General features: G+C 41.7%; 1 protein-coding gene across 4 annotated transcripts in view; it reads right to left on the minus strand.

Annotated features, from left to right (window-relative positions):
• Positions 1-1,236: 1,236 nt before the first annotated feature.
• dnajc6 (DnaJ (Hsp40) homolog, subfamily C, member 6) overlaps positions 1,237-14,109 on the minus strand; it is a 33,089-nt gene continuing 20,216 nt past the window's right edge. The window contains exons 6-19 of one of the 4 annotated variants that reach the window (XM_085252340.1): positions 13,171-13,304; positions 12,503-12,697; positions 12,155-12,272; positions 11,300-11,379; positions 10,973-11,166; positions 10,186-10,212; positions 9,016-9,387; positions 8,829-8,897; positions 7,988-8,089; positions 7,738-7,872; positions 7,325-7,657; positions 6,800-6,948; positions 6,220-6,396; positions 1,237-4,055 (exon numbers count right to left, since the gene is read on the minus strand). In XM_085252340.1, the coding sequence (XP_085108466.1) occupies positions 3,954-4,055; positions 6,220-6,396; positions 6,800-6,948; positions 7,325-7,657; positions 7,738-7,872; positions 7,988-8,089; positions 8,829-8,897; positions 9,016-9,387; positions 10,186-10,212; positions 10,973-11,166; positions 11,300-11,379; positions 12,155-12,272; positions 12,503-12,697; positions 13,171-13,304 (2,187 nt within the window). In that variant the 3' untranslated portion in view covers positions 1,237-3,953. Of the gene's footprint in view, positions 4,056-6,219; positions 6,397-6,799; positions 6,949-7,324; positions 7,658-7,737; positions 7,873-7,987; positions 8,090-8,753; positions 8,898-9,015; positions 9,388-10,185; positions 10,213-10,972; positions 11,167-11,299; positions 11,380-12,154; positions 12,273-12,502; positions 12,698-13,170; positions 13,305-14,109 lie in introns of all 4 variants that reach the window. The other 3 variants (XM_085252338.1, XM_085252341.1, XM_085252339.1) reach the window with 3 other exon arrangements.

The raw sequence follows: 14,109 nt of genomic DNA on the forward strand, positions 1-14,109 counted from the left end.
AGCACTGTCAGCAGGGCGAGTTGGAAGAAGGAAAAACTGTGTCCAGCAGTAACTTTGTTTTACAATGAATCACTGATTGGGGGGGATTATATTCAATTACCCTAAATTTCCTTCTGGATAATCTAACGCTGGCACCGCAGCCATGTTTTCCCGAAACTGGGCCCCAAGGGGAGAACTATCAGCCCCAGATGGTAACAAAGCCGGAGAGGCTGGAGCACGAGTAGCAAATAGCAGTGTTGTGCCACAGCTTATACTGTAATGGCTCATTAGCATCAGAGCAGTCGTGCACTGCCACAAGTTGACATTGATGATTGCTGCCATTGTGAGTCTGTATGTTAAGGGCCTTTCAAGAAACCCAAGAAGGTCGCTTTCTGGTCAAAAGTCAAAGCCCAAATGCCTGACATCTCAGGAGGGTGGGGGATGGGGGCATGAAAGGCTCTGTCCTCAAAAGATTGGAGTTTGGTGTAGAGGGATGCAGAGTATCTGTATCTTTATCTGTGGAAAGCAGAATCCAGGCTGGGGTGCAGGGGGGGGAGTAGATCAGATAAACACTGGGGAACAAGATCACATAGGGATTTAGAGGTGAGGAGAAGGATTTTACTGGAGATTCGGGACCTGACTGTGAGCCAGTGCATGATGGTGATAAGCTGGTGAGGAGAAAAGCCTTTTTAAAGTTGCAGTACACCATCATATTAATTAATATTCTTCTAAGTGCTTATAGGGTGGAGATGGCAGCACAGTTAACTTGGGTTCCTTTCTTTGCAGCGTTCCTTTCTTACTCTGACAGGTTTTCTTTCAGATTGAAAAAGAATACATATAAAAATAAATTCAAGGTCTTTTTTAGATGTTTACAACTTGCTGCACCTGCAGCCTGTGACAGCTGCACAGGTAGTTCAGCTGTCAAAAGAAGGTTTGCCGTGTCTCGAGGCACAGTATCAAGAGTGTGGAGGGAAAACTAGAAGATGCGCAGTTATAAGAGACTCGACTATAGCAAGACTGGTATCTGCTCCTTTGGGCGAGGAATATGAGGAGCACATCACCACCAGCAGGGTCCTCATGTGCATGTTTCTGGCCAAACTCTCAGAAACAGACCCCATGAGGGTGGCACCACATCCTTTTACTGGGACTCTCAGCTCAACATGACATATAGTTCATGTGCTGTACAATGCAGCCCTCTAGTGGTTACAAAGACAAAGGCCAAGCGAGACATAAAAACAGGAATGCTGCTCACCCTGCTCCGGTTTCTGTTTACTGTTTATTTCTGTGCACTGCACTTGATCATTATGTACATCCTGTAACCGTAAACAGAACTGAAAAGAACAACATGAACAGAATTTTTACACAGCTTAAGTAATATTTGAACAGGAGACAGGCAAACACATAACTTACAGTACTCTGTATCCAACTCTGAGCTCCTCCATACATACCACAAGTTCAAACAACACACATCCACTGACAACAATATAGAGGTTAGCTTTTTAACATAGCTGTAAGATCGCAGATTCAGTCAGCGAGGGAGCCAATGAGGGTTATTTCACATGTAGGTCCTCAGTGTAAATAAAGCATAGACACATACTACACACTTCTCATATCTTGTAAAACGACAAAGAAAGCAGTCACCTCCAGATTAAAGTTCAGTATTTTCAGCCTGAGACCCGGAGTCTTGTTCGACGGCCCAGTCAACACTTGTTTTGGGATCCTTTCGGGGTCCTCAGCCAGCTAATGAAACCACACCTCACATAATTCTCTTACGCTGGTCAGAAGTCAGTCAGCATCCTTAATGCAGATGAACAAACTGGACGAATGAAATCCAGTGAAGGGAAAAGACAGTATGATGCCAACAGAAAATCACCTTTGACCTTACTATGCAAATCAGAGAGCATGAAGACAGTTAACAGTGTCAGGATCTTCAACTGCTCATGAGCATGAGAAGGTAAACACTTGGCTCAATTTGTGTGTGAAGAATAAACCTAAACAGCCTAAACTGTTTCACCCTGAAACAGCTTAAACTGTTTCTGGGGATCGTGTAGGAACATATTAGTGTTTTGTGAAAACCTCATGTGCTTGAAAGAAATTGATCATTGCCTCTCTAGTTATTGCATATTTTATTGTTTTCTCCACTTTGCTCTAAAATGATGAAATGCTTTTAGCACTAAGAACTGATTTTGTGAATAATTGCACGTAAAAAGGGGCCAAATGCATCCAAAATCAGCAAATGTTTGTGTTAGGTTAGTACACATCAGCTGCAGCATCTACTGCTGTTCACTACTTCTAATGCATACCCCATTCTTTTATGCTGATTATGAATAAACGTGTAGCAAATGAAGTAAAAAGTAAACAAAACAAATCAATAAAAAGTAAATTGTTGTAAATCAGTGTTTTGATGAAACACAGTATGATCTGCCTGACGTGAAACAGTGATATACAGTAAACAGAACTCTTATTGCGTTCTTGATGGTTTGCGTTTAAGCACATTAGTGTCACTTCTGTGGTTCAGAGATTACCCCACCCAGTCTCAACCTTACAACTACCTCCCTAATTTAATGCAGGCTCCCCTCTATAACGTCTCTGACTCATCAGAGCATCAAGATGGGATGTTTTGGGGTGTCTTACAAACTCTGGCACTGGGACAGAGGCAAATTTTTTGAGTCCTCTGGTTGTGTGGAGGCGTCTGTTAGAGTGCGTCCCATGGATCCTTGATCAGACGTGGGGGATCTGGGGAGTCTGAAGGATAGGTGTGATGTTAAGGGCGTCACATTCTCATGAACTGCCTGATGTTTCCCAGCAGAGAGCTGCACTGTGATCAGATTTCCTTTACCTGCCAGTGGTTTTTACTGTTTTGGCTGACGACTGTGTTTGACAGACGTTAAAAGTCTTTAAGACAACAGCCTCAAAGTCCTGAACTCTTTCTCACGAGCAGATTGAATTTGAACCAATATTTTAAAGACAAACAAAGCGATTTAATAAATTAATTCATGGATTGCCTTCCTTGAGAGCTGCACCGATTTGATTCATCAGTTTGTGCTTTCACAGAGATGTAAAGCAAAAATATATTATTATATGAGTGAGTGTGTGAGGCCTCAAGGTGCTTCATGTAAGGAACTGTACATGTGCTAATGCTAAAACATACAATCCCCAGCTCCCCACAAGGCTTCAGGATATCAGACACACCTATTCTTATTAAACCTCTTCATAACAAAACCATTCCACATGATATCATATATGTCACATAACAAGTCAAGTTATTGTGTTACTGTTTTTTTTAACTAATTTTGTTTCCTCAGCTACACTCAGCAGACGACATCTTCAAGGTGAAACTCAACCTCTGATCAAGATTTTCTAATCCAATCACCTCCAAACAGCCTATTTTAACTTGACACTGCTGTTTGTGTTTGTTATTTATAGGGACATTAAATAGTGTGAAAACTGGATTTGATATGACGGAACTGATCTTGAATTCAGTGTTCGCTCACAGTACAAAAAAAATGGCTTGAATGCTGTTAAATGCTTGTTGTGCCTCACAGACTTCTTCATGCTCCAAAGCTCCCGCAAAGAGCAGTCTGACAAATGTTTGCTCAGTTTATTCTCGCGCATTTCTTTTTCCAGATCAACAGCTCTCACCTTGTTTTGATCCGTCTCTTTGACGTCCCAGTGATTTTTAATTTTTTGAATGGGATGGTTCATACATACAGTATGGATATTAGAGCTACAGAGAATCAGCTGTTCGTCTGAGCTTCTAGTCCGGGCACGGGAGGCTGTTCTATAGCCTGTCATCACTCAAGTTCTGCGTTTTTGTTGCAAGAAGAGAGACACGAGTTAAAGCATGGGTATAAAGGCAGATGTTGCAGGGTGTGGCTGCAGTATGCGGACAAGAGGTGGTAACACTGTAAGGGTTAGATGATGGAATCAGCAGGGACATCATCTCCTCCTCCTTAAGTCCCCTTACGTTTTATTCAGTAGAGAGGCTTTTGTCCTTGGGTCTCAAATTCTGACCAGGCATCATTTAGTTCCATGAAAATCATCTTGGCATATTGTTCGTATGGTTGTCCCGTCGCCTACGAAGTAGGAGAGAAAAAACACAATAGTTATGAACCCATAAGTAAAGCATATTTGAGACATGTTGGCCTTTTGGGATTCCCATTTCATTTGTCTCTCATTCATAGCTTGCTTTACTCGAGCATTATGTCAACATGCTACAATGTAGCTTGCCATCACCAGTGTGTGAATGTGTGTGTGAATGGGTGGATGACTGGTTGTGTAAAGCGCTTTGGGGTCCTTAGGGACTAGAAAAACGCTATACAAATACAGGCCATTTACATAATATTATTCACTGTTACAGAAAATTCAGGTAAGACACTAACTTGTCTTTCAGTGCTGAGAGTCAGGAAGTATACCCCACTCTTTCTATAATACACACACATCCCTGCATGGATGGATGTTTACAGGTATAACTTGAATCACATGTTTAATTCTGATAAGAGTCCATGTTAAGCCAAGCTGCGTTGTTTTAGTGGGTGCAGTGGGAAAGGCCCTGCCTAATGCTTCAGCTGACCACATGGTAGCTGCTGTACTGCATAGCTGTATCTTTAAGTGGATTACAAGGAAAGCTGTGGCCTGGCTTGGCTTGAGAGTCTGAGAGTGACGCACTCTCCGCTAACAGACTCTTCACTTCACAGAGTAAAGTGCAGAGCTTCAGATATCTTTGTATTTCATTATATTGTTCACACGCTCACACATACTTTTAGTTTGGTTTGGTTGTTTTCTTGTTGCAACATCATATATGCAAAAACTTCATCCTCCAGCACTTTGAACACACAGACACTACTGTGTGTGTGTGTGTGTGTGTGTGTGTGTGTGTGTGTGTGTGTGTTTGTGTGTGTGTGTGTGTGTGTGTGTCTAAATTTATGTGATCGGTCTGTTCATTTTAAATTTGCATGTCTGTGTTTGTCTTGTAATGCTTGGGATCATTATTGTGCATGACTCAGTACTTGGCCAAACTTTAGCTGTTAGATAGATGTCCTCAAATTTGACCCTAGAATATTTTTCGTATAAAGGTTCGTAGGTCATCTTGCGGCAAAACAACCCAAAGCATCACCCCTCCACCACCGTGCTTATCAGTTGCTATGAGTATGAGCTGTTTGTGGTGATACCCTGTGTTTGATTTTGCCAGATATTGCGTTGTACTTTATATATCTTTTTTCTGATACAGAATTTCTCTGACCACTGCATGGTCTGAGTTTGGGATGAATTTGGTTGGGTGTCCCCTTCTGTGGCATTGTGTTAACACACATGGATGACTCAGACCAGCAAACGGGCAGAACGTCTTGTTACACACAGGTGCTCAAACTTGTTGATGACCACTTACTCAAGCAAATGATTATCAGCATCTGGCTGCTACTTACCCCTTTAATTCTTATAGAAGCAATAGGAGTTGTACTTAGTTTTTTACAGAACGGCACAAAGTGCTGTCAAATCTTTCCTTTTCCATCCCTGTATATGCATGCTTGTGAGGAATTATGTTTTTCTTTTAAAACCAGTTTTTATTTTCATTTTCATGTCACAATATGGCCACATCATATCCAGAATTGCTTATAATCAGGGGTGCACATAAGTGGTCCGCAGGTGCGCATGCGCTGTCAAAATAAAAGACGCGCACCAGATAAGAAGTTGCAACGCGCGTTTGCGTACATAAGATTTTCTGGAGGAGGACAGACATTTGTTTAGAACTCTTAAAGATGTTGAAGAAGCTCCTTTAAGCAATTACTTTGGTGTTCCTCCACCTCCAAAGAAATGTCGGAAGGAGTCAAAACTGCAAAAGAAGCACATATTCTCGGAAAAGTGGTTGTAGGAGGTGAGCTGGCTTCAAACAATGCACAGAGATGTGGTGCAGAATGTGCCGTGAAAATCCCACTCTAGCAGACAAAAACAATGCCTTTTATATGTACGCAAACACGCGTTGCAACTTCTTGTCTGGTGCGCGTCTTTAATTTTGACAGCGAATGCGCACCTGCAGACCACTTATGTGCACCCCTGCTTATAAGCCTGATATAAGGAGAAGAAAGTGAAAATAAAGACAGTCTCTATTTTTTCATCTGACTTTACCTTCAGTTGCTTTTAAGTAAAGAATGTCTCGTTATTGCATTTGATTTATTCTGTACATATGGATATGCCTCCATACAGGAAGCATAAAGATCCCATTCATCACAAATTCTGTCTCACCTTATCTGGGTGAACAACCAGGACTGCTTTGCGATAGACCTTCTTGACCTGCTCTGGAGTAACCAGGTCAGCCATGCCCACAGGCTTCCAGCGTGTCTCTCCTTCCCAAAGCACAGTGTGCATGGTGGAGAGCAGAGCACGGATGTTACGCTCTTTCCCCTCTATCCAGTCCAGAATCTAGGGCACAGAAGAGGGAGGCAGAGGAGGGGAGCCAATAACCAGTGAGGACCTGATTTGAAACAATTATTAGCATAACTGCTTTCAGTAGTTCTGGCTCTGGTTTTATCTAAAAAAAAAAAAAAGCTTTTAAAGGAGCAATTAGATGAACCAAAATTTGGTCATGGGAGACCTACATTGGACGCTTCATTAACTCTGAAATAAACAGAAAAAGTTTAACAGCCAAAGGTTTTCGAGTACATTATCCTACTTTTGGGAATCACTGAACTGCTTCTGTTGAGCTACACTGGATAAACAGGCGACCACCACCAAGCGAAATGTCATCAAAAACTAATTGTAATCAGACACAATGAACCAAAACTTATTAGTTCAACTTCATTAGTTTCAAACAAACAGCTCATGCCTTTAGTTTCTCAGGGTCCATTTCTTTGGCCATCTCCTCCTTCCTCATCTCTGCTATAGTCCTGGGCCCTTTCTTCTCTTTGGTCCCCGCAAAGCCCTGAGCAGACAGCAGGTCGTCAAAGTTGGCATCTGAGGGTTTGGGCTTCGGACCTGACAAAGAGGCAGACAAACACAAAGACAGAATACATACTTGTTAAGCAACAAATGTACTAATTACTATACGGTGAACTGAAGAACAATGTATGTGTGCACAGCATGAAAATTTTAATGGATAAAAAATGCGGCGCTGTCTCTAAATGTTTGCAGATATTTTGTTAAACATTTAACTTTAAAAATCAAACAAAAAAACCTTAAAACCTTCAAAATGCTCACAATTCTTAATAACATTTTTAAACCTTATATTTTGAAATATAAGTTAAGTGTAATCTCTATTTTGTTTTAAAAGAAAAATGTCCTTTTATGTGAAATATACCCCAACTGACCAGCCACAACATTTGGAGCGTAACAATGAGCCTGTCGAGCTTACCCATCCCAGCCTGTGCTTTTCCCCCTGCGCTGGGTGAGCCTCCTCCCATTGCGGAGAAGCTAACATTGTAGTTGGGTCGATTCTGGGGCGATGTGTGCGGCATGGAAGTGTGGCTGGGGCTGGGCTTTGGCTGCGGAGCAGGACCCTGTCCTTGCGGTTGCCACCCTCCACCACTTCCACCAGCCTGCCACGAGGGGAAAGTGCCTCCTGCGTGGGGCTGCCAGGCTCCTGTGTGCTGGGGAGATGGCGGAGGCCTCGATGGGGAGCCCATTGGAGGAAAGGGAGGGGCCGTTCCAGTAGGGGTGGTGGGCTTGCTCGAGAAGCCAGAGCCTCCTGATCAAAAGGACAGAGATTATGGCATGCGAGGTAGTAGCAAAAATACTAAGAACTTAGGAGCATTACCAGCGTCTCACCTCCAAGGCTTCCCCCCAGGTTGCCAATATCAGCGAATGGGTCCAGAGTGTTTGGCTTGGTTTGGTGGGTGGGGGTGCTGTGGACTGAGCCAGTGGGACTGGTAGTGGCTGACCGACTGCCCATACCAAAACCTCCTGAATGAATCGGCCATCAGCAAAGCAGGAAAAATAAACGACACTGATGCCAACGTGTTTTACAAACAGTGTGGTATCTGCTTGTATGTATGTGTGGCTGTGTGCTTGGGAGAACCTGTGCTCGTGGTAGCAGGTCTGTTCCAGTCCCATGCTCCCATGGCGTTTTGCTGCTGAATGTTGACAGTAGGGGTGGTGGGTGGGACGGGGGAACTCCGACCTGTTGAAGCATATAACCATCGGTCACGGGCGGAGCACACGGAAAATGGGAATTGAAGGACATGAAAACATTAAGCCAAATAAAATAACAACAGAACTGAGCTTCAGAGAGCTGTTGTTTCATGGGTGTGGAAACAAAATTTATAGTTGCTAACTAAAAATTGTCCACAGAAGACTGAAGCCAGAAGGCTCTTCTTCATGCACACATCATGCCCTAAATCCTCAAAGTATAAAAAGTGTAAACCTGAAGTTAAGAAAAACTGTTTTGTCATGTTTAAAGTTGAAAATACTGACTGTGAGCTGAGGAAAAGATTACTAGTAGGAGCTTGTGCTGGAGTTGAAAAATCAAGCTGCGCAATCCCTATGAGATGACCTGCAAACACTTCACATACAGCATGCAAACTCGTGAATTACAAATCATACATTACATGAGCAATACAAGAAAAATGTGTGAGTAAGCTAAAAATGGATATATACTCAGCAGTCGGGTTTGGGTGTCAGTTTAAATAGACGCACAGATGAAGGGAAATTATCGTAGTGGCATCTTGCAAATATCTGAAAACATGCCTTACCCTAATTTGGTTCAGGCTCTTGAAATGCTTTAAGTGCACCCAAAACGATGGTTTGGGAAAATGTTCAGCAGAGCAGCAAGGAGCATGCCTTACCGAGGCTTGTAGGCTGCAGGGTGGGTGATGGTGAGCGAGCAGCATGCAGGAAAGGGTCTGGCTGCCCCACTTTACCTGGTCCGAGGAATGAACCCATCACGTCCTGAGGTTTAGGCATCGGACCCGTCCCAAAAGGATCAAATGCTGAGGAGAACCATCCACCAGTGTTATTGTCTTATGCTAAATTGCAAGAGTAATTGTGCCTATTTGAAGTCTAGTTTTAGGTTGGACCTAAAAGGAAATGCTTTTTCAAACTTCTCACCTGGTGGGGCAGGTGAGGGGCATGGTGAGGCAGTGTTGGGGGCGACTTTGTGTGGAGTGGACTGGGCAGATGGAGGCCCGCTGGTTGACTGAGGTGGGCCCCCGAACAAGTCCCCTAGGAGGTCAGTGGTTGCAGCTGCTGTAGATGGGGGCTTAGATGACGGGCGGTTGACCTCGTCACCATCGAGGCCGAGAAGATCGACTTCCTCGGTGGGAGCAGGGGTGGCAGAAGTGGGAGCTGGGAGGTCAGGTTTCTGATGGGCTGCACTGGCATTGCTTTGCTGGCTGGAGAGAGAAAGCATTTCATCATCCGACGGCTCGCTCTCCTCGCCACGTACCCGACCGTCTGGACCTCCGTGGGACCGACTTGGCTCTGAAAATGATGAGATGGGAAAAACAGAAAAGAGTATCATGAGAAAGACACATCAATCACGAACAAAGCAATGACTGAAGAGATAACAAAGCAGACAAAGGGAATTAATTTGAGGTTCAGATATAAAGGGACAAGAGTGAAGCAGAGGATGATGGTAAACTACGCAGGTCATTGCTTCTACAGCCAGAACAGCTATTTGTGCTACGAGGTTGCAAACATACACACAGTCTGCAAATAAATTCTAGCTAGTAGTTGCTAGTTGGAGAAAACGTCTTAAATGTGATACATTTCAACGTAAAAGAATATGATAAAAAAAAAAAAGAAGCTTGTACATGGGATTAAACAGCTGTATAAATCAAAAGCAATATTTCACTTTGGTAGAACATTTTAACGTTGGATTTGTTTACTCCCCAGGCACGTTTTCCCTTTATTTCCTTTTGGGACTATGAGTTTTCCCCTCTAGTTCTCCATATCCATAAAAAAACCCCTTAAAAACCTGTCTCTGTATGCCCAGGAAAAAAAATGCTGGCATACATGTTATGGAAATTGTGTTAAAAGACTGGTGTTTATACAAGACACAGGACAAAATATTTCTACCAAAATGATACATCATGGGCAACAAGAATGGGCTAAATTTCAATTCAATCAATGCAAATCACAGTTGGAAACCACCAAATGGATTTTCCAATAACAAAAAATCTTCCTGGGTAGAGCATGAGTGAATTGAAGCAAACCCTGGGTAACTACGCTCACAGTATAGTTCCTCTAGCAGGTCTGTGATCTCCTCTACCGTCTTACCCTCAAGATCCAAGCCCTCCATCTCATCTTGCAGGGACAAAAATGAGTCACATTAGTTTTTATGACTATGTGTTAATGTAAATTGATTAGCCACAACAATAAAACCACTAACATTGCTATTGGAAATATTTCCAAACATCCGTATGATGAGGTGAGGGAGATCTTCACAATATTAGGCAAATGGCTTTAATGTCGTGCTGGCTGGTTCATAAATATTAAAATAAGTCATAAAAAAAATTAGTAGCAAGTTCTCTTTGCCTAATCTTTATTTTGGTACCAGGTAAACTTACGTAAAGTCAATCCAGGTGTGGGGTTAGAGTTTGTTATTAAGGTTAATGTAGCATTATAATTGGTTTTAGGAAAAGGTATGATTACAAATTGTAAAGGCTAACAAAACAAGCAAGCAAAAATGCCAACTAAAAACATTTTCAATACAAAATTCCACATTGCTTGTTAGTCAAGCTAACTGCTAATTTGCTAGCAGCTAACCCATTTTGCTTCAGCATTTTCAGTTCTTAGCTAAATATTTTTAGTTTAGATAAGATAAGATAAGACAAGATAAGATAAGATAAGATAAGATAAGACTTTATTGATCCCACAACAGGGAAATTTTTGCGTTAATTTAATTATGTTGGTAGTAAAATCTGACAACAGATTAAACAAAGCAGTAAATGTTTGATTCTAAACTTAACATCTGATTTGAGTTTTTAAAAAATCAAAACTTAATGTGTCGTATTTTATAGACTGAACACCAGTTGTTGCCCCAGTGAAACCCTCCCATTTTTACCAGCAATCGCCAGTGCATCCTGATGTTCCTGGTGGCCAGAGAAGAGCACATTTGGGCTCAAGTCTTTACAAGGAAACTGTTCCCATGGTGGTGTCAGGTCTTTCTGTTTGTCCACCCCTTCCACTTCCACTTCCAATATCACATGGAAGAGCTGGGGATATTTCTCTGGAGAGTCACAGGCATCGAGCTCTGGTCTGAGAGGAAAATCAATATGTGTGAGAAAGAAAATTGAGATGGTAAAACAGTCAACAGAGTGGAAGTCTAGCAATATTATTTTTTATAGTGAGAAACCAGAATTCCCCGATTTTTGTAAGAGATTTTCCTTACTTGTTAAACTTTAACATAGTGGTTCCAGGAGCGATGAAGCCAGTGTGGAACTGAATCTGGAAGATCTGTGTGTTGGATACCTAACACAAGCAGGAACAAAGATAAATGTTGGTTACATTATATTTTATCAGCACTCTCCTGCAGTCAGTTACCCCTTACCTGTTGTTCTGAAATGTTTTTAGGTGTTATGTTCAAGTTTTGCATGTGATAAATCTTTGTCATGTAATAAAATAGAAGCAGGTGAAATAAGAAAATCCAGTAAAAGAAACAAAATAAAAGGAAAAATGTTCAAGAAAAAAAAGACAAGCCCACTTTAACCATTTTAGCTGAATGGATTTTTAATTATTTTGTACTATTGATCTAGGTTTTAGTACTAATGTGCTATATAGCAAAATAATGAAGTCATTAAGCTACATATGCACATATTATTATAATGCAACGCATGGTGATGTACACCTATGTGTCAATAATCTGTCATAAGATTACTGAAAGACAATAATACCCAGATGAAACACCTGGACCAAACTAAACCAAAAATAGCATAAATAGTGCATAAATGCTTCTTGCAGCAGTGATGAGTGAGTAAATCTGCATATTTCTATAAATGAAGTAAATCATTAAGTCAAAAACCTTCATCCAGCTTCTTCTTGTCTTAAACAATGTAACAATGAGACACAACAAGCTGTTGAAGCTACCTGAAACTCTACAATGGTTTATACTTTAGCATGATCTTATCACCGCAATCGTTCCAATACTGTCACTGTGACTTAGTTGGAGTTTGCTGCTTGCTAGTTAGATTGAGATGTTGATTTTATCGACATTTTATCTTATAAAGCAGACTAAGCAGAAGCGTACCTTGGCCTGCAGTCGTCCTCCAATGGTTGACCTCATGTGGTAGACTGAAACCACAACATCTCCTTGTACGCTTACACCCAGAGGGAAAACTACCTTGCCGTCCTGGACCCTGTGCTCTCTAGGCGTGCAGAGAAGGTGCAGCAAAGTGTAATTGAGGGAAAGTGTTACAGAGTGAGAAAAAGGAAGGGGATATAATGACACTTTGATTACTTTCATTCATATCATACTCAGCATAAAATCTCTGAGACATTTGTAGTTATTCTATTCCAATACAGAACTGCAACGCTACCGTGCTCTCTGCGGTTCAATGCTGTCAAATTTTTTATTAATCTCGCTAATGTTACTTACCTCATCCTTTCATACTCCTGTGCAGTGGTGAAGATCTTCGTCTCTCCAATGAGAACATCACAGAAAGGTCGACAGCCACTACGCTGCTTGTTGAAACAGGGGATGGGACTCATAGTGAGGGCCTTGATCACCAAGGGCTTGGAGTGGGGTAGGCTAGGCTTCTCTGATACCATGCTACATACATAGCCTATGTACCTGCAGGCAGAGAAAACAAAAACAGCAGTTTTCAATTTTCAGCACTCTGAATGATGCATTAATTGTCACTTGTGAGGAGACGCTTGCACAACCATCGACTGTTAGCTTCTACAAGTATGGCAGGCGGACTCGTGGTTCTTCTTGCCCAGCAATCAAGAGTTTATGTTTATGCTGAGACAACTAATAACTGTTGGCTTCAGTGATGGCTGTATGTAAATTTCAACATGTTATGCCTGTAACAGCATATGATCTGAAACTGTGCTCTTCTTCTTAAGTGTGAATGTGTTTTGACCTCATTTAATATGTGATTCTTTATTAGAAGTGGTAAATGTTCATTATCTATGAAAAATAGACTGCAGATTTATTAGACATTGAAGAATGTAACATCAGCAGAACCAAAGGACGACAACCGAGCACAAGGCTCCCACTTCTCTTTCTGTCACATTCACATCCCCATGTTCACTGATGCAAACCTGCGGTGTGAAGGCCAGAGGCCAGAACCTGGTCTTTTGGCGCTGAGCAGCTGCATGGCAGGAACTGGATTATTGAAGAGGTGGCAGAAGCAGAACATGGCACAGACCAAAACACCTGAAGGAGCGCGACCATCCTGAAAACCCAAAACAAAGATAAAATTACATGTACATCTTATCATAACTGCAATTTGAGCCACTGGGGATTTTTTCTTTTGAATAAACACACGTATTATTTTTCTATGAGTCTATTCATACATATGAACTGACTCTGAGTTCATTTCAGGTTACATGGATACTGTAACACTGTTGTTAACTGAGGTGAAAACACAGCTTTTTTTAAAAAGGAAGGGTTTCGTGAAGATTATGCAAGAAGGAGCAGTTTGCCAAGGCAAAGCCAAACCCACAATGACTTGGTAATAACATGCCCCAGCACATGCCAGTCTATAGTAGTCATGTCACTGAATTCCAATAAACAGAAACTCAGTTTCTATTGAAAAAGTCAGATATGGTTGAATTCCCAAATGTGTCTAATGCAAGTGGCTGATATTGCTAAAGTGTGATGATCCACGCACTAAAAGTGCCTTTCATCCAATAAGCCTAAATAGGACACCAAAGAATACACCATTCTGCAATAAGCATAATAAGATGACTTCTATCATTTTTACTGAACATCACAGACCAAAATGCAAAAATGAAATATTCTTCTTCTTTGCTTTTCATTTTCTTTTCAGTACCACCTGCTAAGTAACAACAGTGAGGAAGCTCACACGGCTGATTAATAGAGACCACCAGAGCAGTCTGAAGAGCTCCGAGCGGGAATGTATTTGGAGAAAAAAAACTGTTACTCCAGCGTCAAGGATTGGCAACAGCCGTTGAAGAGGAAGAGAAGATTTCTGATCTGGGTGGTAACATAGCCTTTATCTGGAAGAATGATCCCTT

The sequence above is a fragment of the Mchenga conophoros genome, linkage group LG17 (assembly GCF_057382185.1).
Source record: "Mchenga conophoros isolate Kocher_MC1m ecotype Shallow Benthic linkage group LG17, M_conophoros_male_GT1.1, whole genome shotgun sequence".
In the NCBI taxonomy this organism is placed as follows: domain Eukaryota; kingdom Metazoa; phylum Chordata; class Actinopteri; order Cichliformes; family Cichlidae; genus Mchenga; species Mchenga conophoros.